Below are 13,605 nucleotides of genomic sequence, written 5' to 3' on the forward strand. Positions count from 1 at the left end.
TGAAATGATTATTGGGCTCAAATAGACAGACCAGCCATGCGGAGATCCTTCAGGCAATAAGTTGATATCCATCGCGTACATGATGTATAGTCGCGGGTCTTCCCTGCCCAGCTGCATCTCGAGTCCGACTGGTGTGGCAGCACCTTTATGTCAGGCTAATGTCCTGTTTGGATACGCTTCTTCTAGCTACGCTTGGATTATAATCTCAGTGTTTTTCGCTTTTTGTAGTTCAAATTTCTGAAATGGTTTACCATGTAAGTGAGAATCGACGGAAATAAACAAAACGTTTGGCAAGATTCTTGTTATTTCCCCGGATAAACCGATTGTAAGAAGAAACAAACGGGTGGGGTACAAGTTATCCTGTGTAATGCTCGGGCCAGAGGCCATGTCAAGAACTGGGCTAAGCCCATTGGGCCACCACGCCGGCCTGTGGCGTGGATAAGAACCCAATCTCTGTAGTGAAGGGGCATGAATGAACAGAATACCGAATCCTAACCCTTCCTGCTCATCTTCTTCCCCAAGCCGCCGGCAGCGGCGATTCTCCGACCAAAGCTCGCTGGCGTGCCGCGCGTAGTCTAGGGTCGTCACACCTCCCTTCCCACGACTTCTCTGTTCTCCCTCTCGGCCTCGGTCTTCCTTTCCTAGCGGCGACGACAGGGCGAGTTGCGCTGCCCGTTGTTCGTCGAGCGACGGGCGCTTCGCCGGCGACGAACATCCGACCATGTCCTATACTGGGTCCGCCCCTGTGTCCGACGTCGAGTCCGCCCCTGGTGAGGGCGAGAAGGGCGAGAAGCCGCCTCCGCGATTCGAACTCGAGTTGGAGTTCGTGCAGTGCCTCGCCAACCCTACCTACATTCACTGTACTGTACTCTTCCCCATTCTCTCGTTTCATATCACCTGTCAGGGTTAGCTACTTAGATGCTGCGCGCTTCTGTGGAGCCAATATTAGATTCGCATCTGTAGCTGCGTTGGTTCGCGATGACCAATTTGGAGATGGGTTGTGCTACAAGTAATTAGCAATTCATAACAAATGCAGAGAAAAACGCAATTCTAGTATGTGCTCGTCAGCAAATTTCTGTTTGGAAAGCGAGGGATGATGCTCTAGGAATTTTTGGCATTAGCTTAGAACTCATTTCCTGATATTCAAACTGGTCCCAAATGTGATGGCCTCGTGAGCGGATCTCCACCAAGAAGCACGACTGCTATGTTAATTGTTAAGGCTGTGGTATTTTTAGTGGTATTGCTTGAATCTAATCATTTTGTGTGCTTCACGTTTCATTGTTGTTCCTTTTTCACTTGAATTTACTTGTTCCATGAGTATTGTGCTTTGTACCACATAAAGATTTGTAACCCCTTTCTTTTTTTCTCGAGCAGATCTAGCACAGAATAGATATTTTGAGGATGAGGCATTTATCGGATACCTCAAGTACCTAAAATATTGGCAGCGTCCGGAGTATATCAAATACATAATGTGTGTGACATCATATCATTTAGATTTGTATTCAACTTAGAAAATAGCTTGCTCATGCTTGTTGCTGATGATGCAGGTATCCACACTGCCTTTTCTTTCTTGAGCTCCTCCAAAATGCCAATTTCCGCAATGCAATGGCACATCCAGCAAGCAAGGTGATCTTTTGACCTTATGTGCCTAGAATCACACTCAATTACAAGTTTTTAGCGTTTGTTTATACTGCTTTGCAGCATCATTACTCCTTTAAAAACCCAGCTGGAATTGCCCCGTCGGACTATATTATTTTGATTGTAGCTTGTTAGAACCTATCAAGAAACAGAAAAGTGGCTAAAACTTTATGTAAATGATCATATAGATATGTTGTTGATAAATTTATTTGTGAAGGAACTGGTTAAGGAAAGAGCTTCAGGATGCTTTATAAATTTTCATAATTTTACTTGGCACTGTATTTTTTTTGGTCTGTTAAGACCACTTGTATGAAACTAACACTTACCACTCAATGTTTGACAGGAGCTTGCTCACAGGCAGCAATATTTCTTCTGGAAAAACTACAGGAATAATAGAATGAAGCACATCTTACCACGCCCTCCTCCTGAACCAGCTCCTGCGGCACCTTCACAAGGACCTGCAGTGATGCCCCTACCACCATCAGTACCGACACCTGTGGCCCCACCTGTTCCCGCGCCGGCATCATCTATGCCAGCCGTGGCAACAGGTGGTGCATCTGCAATGTCTCCTATGCAGTTTGTAGGAACTCCCGGCACCAATATGCCGAAGACCGACATGAGAAATGCTATGGGCAACAGAAAGAGGAAGTATGCACCTCTGTTTTGCAATCATTCAACAATTTGTTTCATGAAGTTGTTATTGTCCATTCATGTTTTTTCTTTTCCGCTTTGTCTGTGCTATAGAATCAGTACTGAACCGTTATTTTGTTAGAATACGATCCAATTCCGGTAGATTTATGGTTACACTTTCGGTCTAGATTATTGATATTCTTTTTATGCTACATAAAAATGGTAAGAGGCTCTCAACATGCTTTGCAGGAGAGATGATTCCTCTTTACCGTAGGAGTTGTCAATTTAAGATTGAGTGGAGCAACCTTTTTATTATTTCCCATTCTTTGATCTGTCACCTATTGTGCATGTATTTATCTGAAATTTTGTCAATAGCACATACAATGTCTACAGTATAATTGTTACAGTCGATTGTTCGGTAATCAATTGAAATGTCTAAATTGGAAAGGTGGCATGCTCAACCTTGTTGATCTGCTAATCTGAGATTGCACATTTTCTTTACTATAGTTTGAGCTCAAGAGTGTGGTGCCGATGTTAAACAAAAACTACCATATGATGACTGATATGCGTTCACGTCTTCACTGCAGGATGGGCTAGCTGAACATGCTGGGCAGCTCAACAGCGGACAACATGGGATCCAAGCCAGAAGTCGATGCCTATGGAGCCTTGCCATTTTTTAAATGTTCTTAGGCCTTGTAGTTGAAAACTCATGTTATATCAAATACTGATCTTAGGAGCTGCAGATGTAACTTTAGTGTTGTGTTGGTAATGTTTTAGTCGAACTTTTATTATGGTGTATAAACGCCGGCAGCTGGAAAATGCACGTTCAGCGCCCTATTCATGAACCATAACATATGCTGCCACTGGTCCATCCGTCCATGATCGCTTGCCAATATTTCAGTCGTGCAAAAATTAAGTGTTTGGTAGCAAGAAATATAGCAGGCACAGATGGACACGTTAAATTTGATGATCTGTTGCATAAAAGGTGGTCATCGAATTGCATTAATCACAAAAAAAAACAGGCACCGTTAAACCACGGAAAGCCAGTACAGATTTCAATTCCATAAAAGAGAAGACCTATAAACTGTCTGTTTGTCACTCTAACATAGTACAGCATACCCTGAATGCAGAAAGAGATACAATACGATCCACCAGATTCCCACCTGGAAGCACACGAAGTCAGCAGGAAACTTGCCGACCTGTACTGATCATTCAGGAACAGATACACGGTGCACCAAACATTCCTAGCGATGAACTGTTACTAGTACCGGTAGCTTGACCCATACCCGCCCAGGCCTGAAGACGGGTACCTACCGTCATCGATGCTAGAATAAGATGGGAGCGATGATGACGAATAGGTGGAGCTGCCATATTGTGAGTAGCTGGACCTGTACACCGGATCTAATCCTGCTCCCACATAGCTGCTTCTGACAGGTTCTCGGTGTGCAGCCAAGGAGTCCTAACGGAAATGATGGTGTCAAAATATATACACTCGAGAAAATCTGAATTTCAAAGGAACAGAAGACATGCTATTACCTGGATGAGCTGTTGGGCGGCTTGTACTTGCGAAGATGTCCCCTTTATTTCAACGGTAATATCATCAGGGCTGCCCAAACTCTCCTGAATTGTAACAACGGCCCCACTATTAGCTCGAATGTACGCGATATTTGCTCCTTTTACTCCTATAATGTCCTCTGCGTAGGTAAGTGGGATTTGCATGGTTTGAGTTATCTGCAAAAGATTTCTTGTAAGCAGTAGTTCAAGGGCCAAAATGAAAAGCTCTGCTTCCTAGGAAGAATTGTTGGTAACTGGTAAAAGGATCAATGAATGGACAGCATAATAAATAGGCCAGAAAGAGACCCATACTCTAATAGAAAACAAACCCACAGATTGTACTCAATCCACCAAACATCTTATGGAAAGAAATGAAGATGGAAAAACAATCCTGACCTGTGTAAGTAGAGGTCCAGCACCATGCATCCCAGAGGGTCGTAATGTTGACAAGGCAGGATCACGCCCATAAAGTGACACGCCTGAGCGATGAATGTTATGATCTACTAGAGGTTCTCGTTCAAGATACAAAGAATCCCTCTTCACCGGAAGAATATACTCATCAACTACTGGAGGTGGTTGATTTACTTGTGCAGAACCTATTGAAGGATGTGACATATCGCTCCAACCATCACCACTGCGATCTTGGCTCACTGTAGTATTCTGAAAGGAAGAAAAAGGGAAAAGGTGAACTAAAAATGATATGAATGGTGACTAGTGAAGTTTAGCATGAGTTAAAATTTGTGCTTACAGTCTTTTCAAATAATGGAAGTACACTATGGTCAACCAAAAACTTCCGAAGATGGTTAGAAACTGCTTGAAGTGCTTTTACAACTTTCTCTGTTTCACCTTGTATCTCAACTATCCTTTCATCGTCAGTTACATAGAATGGTCGCTCTCGTTCATCTACAAATATTTATAAGCCAAGAATAATCATCATTCATTTTTAAGAACGTTTAATTGATATCGTCCTCAATCCTTGAATTTTATCATCTATGCACACTATAAAAGGTTAGCCTTAAATTTTACTATGCCATAATGTTCTGAGCTAGTGCTAATTTTAAATTATCAAATCTACTAAGCTTCTGTGACTAGGAGTGCAAAATAGTTCATCGAATCAAAGCAAAGCTCCTAGCATTTTGGAAAAGGGAATGGACAGCCAAAATGTGCGCTGCTGCACAACAATAATGATTCTGTTTCTTTAAGGCCAGCCAAAATTTCAAAAACTCTAAAAGGGTGAGTGGGTGACACACTTTTGTGCCAAGAATGTGCAGCTTGGAATTATAAAAGTTAAAGCTTGCAGGAAATCAGCCATTAAATTTGTAGGATATGAAGATAATATACTACAATCTAACAGCAAGAGAATCAACTACTGCACCAGAGCAATGGTGTATTAACACACTATACATCAGCCAAGAATACTTTACCTACTGATATAACACGAATTGTAGCACCAGTGCTCTCCTGGATTGACTTGATTGTGGCACCTTGCTTCCCAATTAGGTTAATAGCTTGAGCTCCAGGAACCAACAATCGAGCAGCACATACACCAGGTGCAGCAGATGCCTGAGTGCCCTCAGCAGCTCCATCTGCTATTCCAATGACACGTTTGAAAACTCTTATTAGAGCATCCATAGCAGGAGGCAGCTCTAAGCCTGGATCTTCTTTCCCAGAAACCAAAACCTGGAACATTCCGAGATTCGTGATTCAGTCAAGACTCAAGAGAGCATGTACGATTACTTTGGCAACATAACTAAACAACATCAATCAAAAGAGCTATCCAATATATAAGTTGAATTCATTCCGGGCACCAAACATCATACAGAGATAGTGAGCTTGCCTAACTATATACCAAACAAAATAGACAACTACCATCCATATCCCCTATACATAATCATGCCCTCATCTCTTCACATATATCTCATATAATCAAAACAATTTGGCATCTGAAGACATACACCTCCCTGGTATTAACAGTTGTCACAACAAACATACACACACCAAATATAACACGAGAACAAATTGTAAAATGACTTGAACTTCCAAGCACATTAATAAGTTTGTTACTTTCACATCCACCTATGTCGAATTAGGATAACAAACACCCAACTTTATGCCACTAGCATAAACCTGAATCAAGTAAGAGTAGCAGTTGGAGAGATCATCCTGCAGTGAACTCATGTCACAGCATACATAGGTCACAGCCCAATGAAACCCCAATCTTTCTTTTTCATCACAAGCCGTGCAATCTTATCTCATACTAACCGCCACCCCAACAGGAAAAACCGTTAACAAAAATTCTTAGCCGTACTACAGCTGAACCTAATTATTCTACCAGGAATTCCAATATCTAATAAATCAATTCGACGTCCGCTAACTAGTGGTGTACTCACAATGCGCTCGGTGGCGCCGACGGGGCCCTCCAGGATGCGGACCCTGGCCTTAGTCTCCTCGACGAGGCGCTTGATGAGCTCGCCCTTACGCCCGATGATGCTCCCGACCTTGAGCACCGGAACCACCAGCCGGAACACGCTGTCCCCGGGCCACCCGGGCCACCTCTTCGCGGCCGCCGCGGCCTCCTCCGCCGCCGCCGCAGCATCGGTCTCCTCTGCGGCCGGCGGGGGCAGCGAATCGGGCGCCCCGACCTCCACGGCGGCGACGGCGGCAGTCGATAGGTCGGCCATGGTGGTGGAGGTGGAGGTGGCGGTGGCGGTGGAGCGGGCTAGGGTTTGGGCCTTTGGGGCGTGGTGCTGCGGGAGCAGTTGCAGAGGCGTTGCGAGCCTCGGCAAGTGGAGGAGGAGGAGGAGGAGGAGCACGAGATCTGTCTGGCTGGTTGGATACTTTTGGATATTGGGTTCGCGATTTGATTTCTCACGGGCTTACTTGTGCCGGCCGGTTCAATGGGCCGAAAGATTAGTTACACGGGCTGGATGAAGTTTAATTTCTTTGAAGGCTGAATGCTATAGATTAGGCCCATGTTTGTACTTTTCATCCTTCTGCTCAAATAAAGAATCAAACATTTCAAAAACTGCAGCTCTTTTCATCAGTATTAAAAAAACATATTTAGATTTTTTTTCAGTATAGAAAACGGACTTGCATGGTAGCCCGACTTTAAAACATACGTTTTTGTCCTCTTTTTTTTTTCACTTTACATCATTGACCCTATGCTCGTCTACTCCTAAATGTTGACAAATTAGGCGCGATTGTGCAATCACCAGGGGTAATGGCGCAAATATTTAGAAGAAAGTAGTGCAATAATGCAAAGTGAAATAAAGGGCAAACTAATACTTTTTTTCTTCGAACTTTGACCAATTATATTTATTTAATTAACTTATTAACTAAAGTAAAATAATCACTACTAGATCTATAATAAAAAATACTTTAGTGTTAACTTTTATGTATTTGCATAATTATTTGGAGAAAAGACGAATAGTAGAGAAAATCACTTGTGTCATGTATTTAAGGAGGATGTAGCATGTAGTTACTTGGATACGGTCAAAGTATGGACAGCTCCCTGCGGAAAACTAGATCGATGTATGCAAGCTAAGGATCGATTTGCATACCGCCCGCTAAACTTTAGCACCTATTACATCGGATGTTTGGATACTAATTAGGAGTATTAAACATAGTCTAATTACAAAATTAATTGGACAGATGGAGTCTAATTCACGAGATGAATCTATTAAGGCTAATTAATCCATCATTAGCAAATAGTTAATTGCACAGATGGAGTCTAATTCACGAGACGAATCTATTAAGGCTAATTAATCCATCATTAGTATAATTAGCTCATGTTTAGTCCTTCTAATTAGTATCCGAACATTTGATGTGACCCTGAAAAGAAACCTTGCTTCAGCCATGAATTAGAGTTAGGTTAGCTGTCAGTCACACCATCATTCAGGCCACGATTACTACTGTTACCACACGCCTATTTGTTGATACTTGAGAGGCTAACACAATGCGAGCCATAAATAGTGACGCCACTGAAGTGCTATCCCCACTCGTACCTTCAGCTGGGGTGTGTGTGTACGCTCACATGCCAGTGTTTCCCTCCATGTTACGTGATGGTGCCCCCTCCCTATTCCATCTCCAGCTAGTAAAATATCGCCCTGGATTCCTCATACAATAATGATCACTGTTTCTAGACACCCCAATAAATAAATTACGTTGCTGCTTGATAGTCAACTCCTCTTGCGAGGAAACAGTAACGAAGCGAAATTATGGCCCTTCACCTTTTGGGCACGCATGTGGCCTACTATACCTACCTTAAATCGCAACAAAATTTTCGAATGATTTGTCTTTCTAAATATGAAACCATTTCAGGTTCGCGCGATTCAACGTGTGGGGGAATAAAACTGAGGTTTGTCCGAGTTACTTGCACCGGTCTTCGCTACAGTGATTTTAAAGAGTGATGTCAGCATACATGCAGTCATCAGTCATATGTTGTTGCTCATCTTTCCGCTTTAATTTTCTTGCGCCTCAGGGCACTTGGTTTATCGATTGCAACTGGTCACTGTTTTCCTTTTGAGAAAATCTTAGCCACTATTCTAGATATGTGATAAGAATAAAAGCCAGTAGTGAATGGCGAAACATGTACCAGCGACTCAACAAGAATGATTAAAGGCACACACATGGATGGGTACCAAAGTACATGTGAAAAAGGTGCCTCCCAACCAAAATCCATCTCCGTTTCACAAGGAGAACGCCGCCAGAGCGATTGATCGAAAACCTTTTCCGAAAAAAGAAAGAAAAAAAGAAAGCAGCACCCAGAGAATCATCAGTGTCCCCAACTGGTTTACTTCCTGTGATTCCCTCTTGGGCTATAGATTCCCCCGCATGGGGTAGGAATCACAAGGTTCACATATATGCCACTGGCTTTACTTTGGCTCCACTTGATTGAGTGCCCACATGCCAGTTCCCAACCCGTCTGGAAATACAGCTACCTTGAGGGTGTTTGGATATGAGGGGCTAAACTTTAGGAGTGTCACATCGGATGTTCGAATGCTAATTAGAAGGACTAAACATGAGCTAATTATAAAACTAATTGTAGAACCCCTATACTAATTCGCGAGACGAATCTATTGAGCCTAATTAATCCATGATTAGCACATGTTTAATGTAGCAGCATATTGTCAAATCATGGATTAATTAGGCTTAATAGATTCGTCTCGCGAATTAGACTCCATCTATGCAATGGGTTTTATAAATAATCTATATTTAATACTCCTAATTAGTATCAAACATCCGATGTGATGGGTACTAAACTTTAGGGGGTGTATCCAAACACCCCCTGAGACCTGATCCAAGTGTATGCAGGGTATGGTATCCCGTAGACATAGAGGTAGACTAAAGCTACCAAGTAGGACCCCAAAATTGTCATGACCTCCAATCCAACTCCTTCAAATTCATATATAGAATATCTGCTAGTTAATTTCTGCCAACAACTGGCTTAATGCACATAATTTTCCATCTTGAAATTTTCAAATGTGTGGAGAGGGGCTCATTTGCCGGTTCTCATCTGACTTCTGCAAGTCCACTCCCTCTCCCTCGTGCTCGCTTATCCTGCCTCACCGGTCACTCGCCATTGGCAGAGCAGCTGCGTGCCGAATTTCCCGTGGCCATCCATCCATGGCTCCATGTTCGTGTCCAGCTCACCGCATTAGTGCCCGGGGCGTTGTATATTGCGACGCTACAGCGCAAAAGGGGGGCAAGGTGCTTGCCCTCCGCAACCGCAACCCAGCCGGCCAGCCCTACATCTACATGCACACCACGTTCTCATCCTTGTTCTTTACTGGCATCCCTCCGCATCCGCATCTACTGTTCAGGATCACGTCCCGGCAACTGTTTACAGCACCCAGCCTGCGACGACTCATGTTGCTCGCCACCGCTTGCTCTGAAAGATCTCAAGCGTGGATTGCCAGTCAGATTTTACTTTTACCCTCTTTAATTTTGACAGGCATCAGAGAAAAGATTATTGGCATTCCAGATACTTCTGCTCCTGCAAATACCAGAGACAAAAACTGTCATCATTTACTGAGCAAATCCAGTAACTTGATGCTGATGTCTTGCGGGCACTTTACTGCGAGCAAATCCTGGAAGAAAAGGAGAACAAAAGGCCAAAACTGTGATGCTTTCCTTTCTGGTGATGCACCAAACCAAACCATGATACTGCTTGCTTGTTCTAGTAAATCTTTCCACAATGGTCTGCCATTACCAGTAGCTCGATCCACTGACATTTCTGACTGAAACTTTCACTGACATCCTGCAGTTTCAACTTTCAAAGCCTGCTCTGTGCATTCAGAGCTTCCAGTCACCTGGACAACACATTTCTGTTCCAGCGACGCACATACAGTTTGGGATCGACAGCGCGGGAACACGCCATGTTCTGACCAATAATCACCCGGTTGCCTAGTCCTTCCTCCACCATCCCACGACGCCCAGCCCCGAATTTACGTCGTGCGGTGCTCTCCGGAAAGGGGGGGAAATAAGAGGAGACGACAGGAGACAAGCAGTGTGCTGTGACTCACATGCGCACGCACAGGCGTACGGCGAGTGAGAGCATCCACCGAAATAACAATGGCCAAATCGAATCGGATCCCAGGCCGATCCATCCATTTCAATCCACGATCCGTCGAACAATGGCAAAAATCCCGAGCCGAGACCCCATCCATGATCCAATCCACCTAAACGAGACTACGTACCCCGGAGGTCACTAGGAACGAGAACGACCAACACCTATGTACCAAGAAGAAGAACAGCGGGGCGGAGAGGGGAGGAAGGAGACGAAGAGCAGGAAGCCGAGCTGACACCACCAGGACAAAAAAGGGAAACGGCTCCGTCGAGCGACCGGTCTCATCGGGCGATCATACGGTGAGCTGCGGCTGCTGCTGACTGTGACGGTGGCAGCCGGCGGCCGTGGCGGCGGTGGCGGGATCGTCGTGGTGGTGATCGGATGTGCCGGCGGAGGAGTAGCAGTGCAGCCGCGGAGCGTCGACGGGCGACGGCGGGTCGAGGTAGGCCATCTCGCTCTGGAGCACGGAGCAGTAGGAGGCGAAGGCGGCGGGCGTGACGTTGAGGTCGAAGGCGATGCCGAAGAGGAAGTCAACCTCCAAGTAGTTCATCTCCACCAGGCTGATGCCACCCACCCGCGCGAAGTAGGCGTTGTTGTAGCATCTGCACCAACAGCAGCAAGATTCAGACGACTGACGAAATTCGTGGCGCATTTATCACATTACTATCACAGAGCACAAAAATATTTGAATGAAGCTTAAACTATGATGACATTTTGGAAAGCAAGAATTTCGCAAAAGAACCTGGAAAATTCATGTATTTTAGCGAGCTGTAGAATTTGTAGCTTGTTTAGTTGTTTTTGAAGGCGATGCAAGAGAGGTGGGTAGAGGACAAGGCGATGCGCTTTGGTAAGAATGGTGAATCGGCGGCAGGCACTGCAGCGCTGTGCTGTGGCTGTGGGCGCATCAACCTCGGGTTCGACAACTGTCCTTGTGACCAACCCAGTGGCTTGTCTTCGATGCAATGCCAGTTGGAAATAATGACAGGAAAAAGGTTACCCAGATCGATCTGGGGCCCATGTGCATTCCTGCGCTGCGCTGCACACAGTCATACGAGTGTGCCAATCACGCCAACGCCAGGGTGGGATCAAGAAGTCGGATCAGAGGCCAAACGCAAGCACCAAGCAACAAAACTCTGAATCGCCTTTCTTAGTTTTTGAAAGTTCAGCTATACCTCTGAACTAAAAAGGACAGTTTTTTTTTTTGAATGAATTCAAGAAATCAGCAGAATTCAACTTGATCAACTGTTTTCCCGCACCTTTACTAGAGTCATAATATTGAATTATGGACTGTGAATTTCGGTGGTTCCTGAGGACGATCGTTAGCACTTGAGCACCAAATTAAGTGTGGCAAGTAACGGAGGGTAGCACGTACATGTCGTCGACGAACTTGACGGCGGTGAGGACGGAGGTGATGAGGAGTCGGTGGACGTTGAAGGAGTCGACGGCGAGCGCGGGGCGGCGCCGCAGGAACCGGTCGAGGTAGATGTAGGCGACGACGTAGCAGGACGGGCTGCAGCTGGCGAAGCGGAAGATGCGCTCCAGGTACCCGCCGATGGAGATGGCCGGCTTCGTGAGCCCCTGGAACGCCGAGACCGGCCGCCGCCGCCCCTCCGCCGTCGCCAACGCCCCGGCCTCCTCCACCGCCGCGGCGGCGTCGTTGCGCTCCGCCACCCGCTGCAGCAGCGCCGACAGGATCGAGACCACCCGCGGCACCGCCGCCGCCTCCACCATCTCCCCCGTCGTCATCGGCCGATCTCGATCAGGTCCGGAGGATTCTTCTTGGTCTGTTCTTGGCTAGTGGTTGCGTGCTGCCGTGGTAGGAGGAAGGAAGGCTCGGCTCAGAAGCGGGAGGGAGGCGAGGTGGTGGTGGTGGTGGTTATAAAGGGAGGGAAAACGCAAGAAAAGGGCGTCGTAAAAGAAGAAGCAAAGATTTGAGCTCTGCAAGTTGGCATGATTAGCTAGCCAGCCAGCCAGCCGGTGTCCCTCTCCATCTTGGATGGAAATGGAAGGTCACTTTGTTTTTCACCTCTGCAGATCAGATGGAGGATTTGTCGGCTGCCAGACGAGCCTGCCGGCACCCGGCACCAAGCCACCAACAACTAATAGCGTTCTAGGCTTAGGGGGTGTTTGGGAACACCCTGTTAAAGTTTAACACATGTCACATCGGATATTTGGATGCTAATTAGGAATATTAAACATAGGCTAATTACAAAACTAATTGCACGGATGGAGTATAATTCGCGAGACGAATCTATTAAGCCTAATTAGTTCATGATTTGACAATGTGGTGCTACAGTAACCATTTGCTAATGATGGATTAATTAGGCTTAATAGATTCGTCTCGCGAATTAGCACAGGGTTCTGCAATTAGTTTTATAATTAGCTTATGTTTAGTCCTCCTAATTAGTATCCGAACATCCGATGTGACACTGTTAAAGTTTAGCACCTCGTATCCAAACACCCCCTTAGTGCTGCAGCCAGTAAGTAATAGCCTGGCAGCAGCAGCCAGTTTCTGGCGATGGCTGGAGCGAGTCAGGTTGACGGAAAAGGCCAGGTCCGTCTCGTGGCCTCCACGAACCCGCCGCCCGGCCGGGTGCTCTTGATCGATCGATGACGCGACGCCTGCTGCTGCTGCGCGGTACGTGCGGGCGACGGGGTTTGCAGCAGCGGCGGTCAGCGCCTCAGCGGACGCGTGTCGTTTTAATTAGAGTTGAGAAGGGAGAACAGCAGGGCACAAGTCGGCTAGCCCGACGATGTCCAGGTCCTTTTCGGCGCTGTTAGGCAGTGATCTCGATGCGCTCTCCGAGTCTCCGGTTCACCGAGAATTAGGTGGTTTGCAGCCTCGGGCTTCAGCCAGGTGCGGTGCTTGTGCATTTCACACGCCCATCTCATGCGCGTGGTGGGGTTCGCACAGCTGCCAAACATCACTATCCTCTCCGTGCGCAGCCCACAGCGTCGGGGTGAAGTACCGTTCAAACCATGGTCGACTGCGAGTAACGAATAGTCAGGCAGTCAATTCTCAGTCTGTTACTGTCGGCTCCAGCGTACAGTAAAATCAGAGAAGGATCGCCTCTCTGCAGCAGAGGAAAGTCCAGAACCAAAAAGTTGTTGGTAGTCGAGCTGGATTAGCAGTAGATTATAATATTGATATAATAATGTTGCATCAGCGAGGAAAAGGGAAGCATGAGAATATGACATGCCTGTGTGGAGCAGAC

At 46.1% G+C, this 13,605-nt stretch overlaps 3 protein-coding genes across 3 annotated transcripts; 1 reads left to right on the plus strand and 2 right to left on the minus strand.

The window, feature by feature from the left end:
• Positions 1-480: 480 nt before the first annotated feature.
• On the plus strand, positions 481-3,147 carry LOC101764460 (mediator of RNA polymerase II transcription subunit 31). Its single transcript, XM_004983565.2, has 5 exons — positions 481-860; positions 1,375-1,471; positions 1,548-1,626; positions 1,982-2,286; positions 2,856-3,147. Exons 1-5 carry the CDS (start codon positions 722-724, stop codon positions 2,863-2,865), a joined length of 630 nt encoding a protein of 209 aa, XP_004983622.1. The 5' UTR covers positions 481-721; the 3' UTR covers positions 2,866-3,147.
• Positions 3,148-3,240: 93 nt separating this feature from the next.
• Positions 3,241-6,633, minus strand: LOC101764866 (RNA-binding KH domain-containing protein PEPPER). Its single transcript, XM_004983566.3, has 6 exons — positions 6,213-6,633; positions 5,247-5,502; positions 4,571-4,725; positions 4,219-4,482; positions 3,805-3,999; positions 3,241-3,727 (listed from the first exon to the last, which is right to left on the minus strand). Exons 1-6 carry the CDS (start codon positions 6,501-6,503, stop codon positions 3,530-3,532), a joined length of 1,359 nt encoding a protein of 452 aa, XP_004983623.1. The 5' UTR covers positions 6,504-6,633; the 3' UTR covers positions 3,241-3,529.
• Positions 6,634-10,390: 3,757 nt separating this feature from the next.
• On the minus strand, positions 10,391-12,383 carry LOC101765262 (cyclin-P4-1-like). The gene is made up of 2 exons (XM_004983567.4): positions 11,763-12,383; positions 10,391-10,992 (listed from the first exon to the last, which is right to left on the minus strand). The coding sequence occupies exons 1-2, from the start codon at positions 12,134-12,136 to the stop codon at positions 10,683-10,685; spliced, it is 684 nt and encodes a 227-aa protein (XP_004983624.1). The 5' UTR covers positions 12,137-12,383; the 3' UTR covers positions 10,391-10,682.
• Between the last annotated feature and the right edge of the window lie 1,222 nt (positions 12,384-13,605).

The sequence above is a fragment of the Setaria italica genome, chromosome IX (assembly GCF_000263155.2).
Source record: "Setaria italica strain Yugu1 chromosome IX, Setaria_italica_v2.0, whole genome shotgun sequence".
NCBI classification, from domain to species: domain Eukaryota; kingdom Viridiplantae; phylum Streptophyta; class Magnoliopsida; order Poales; family Poaceae; genus Setaria; species Setaria italica.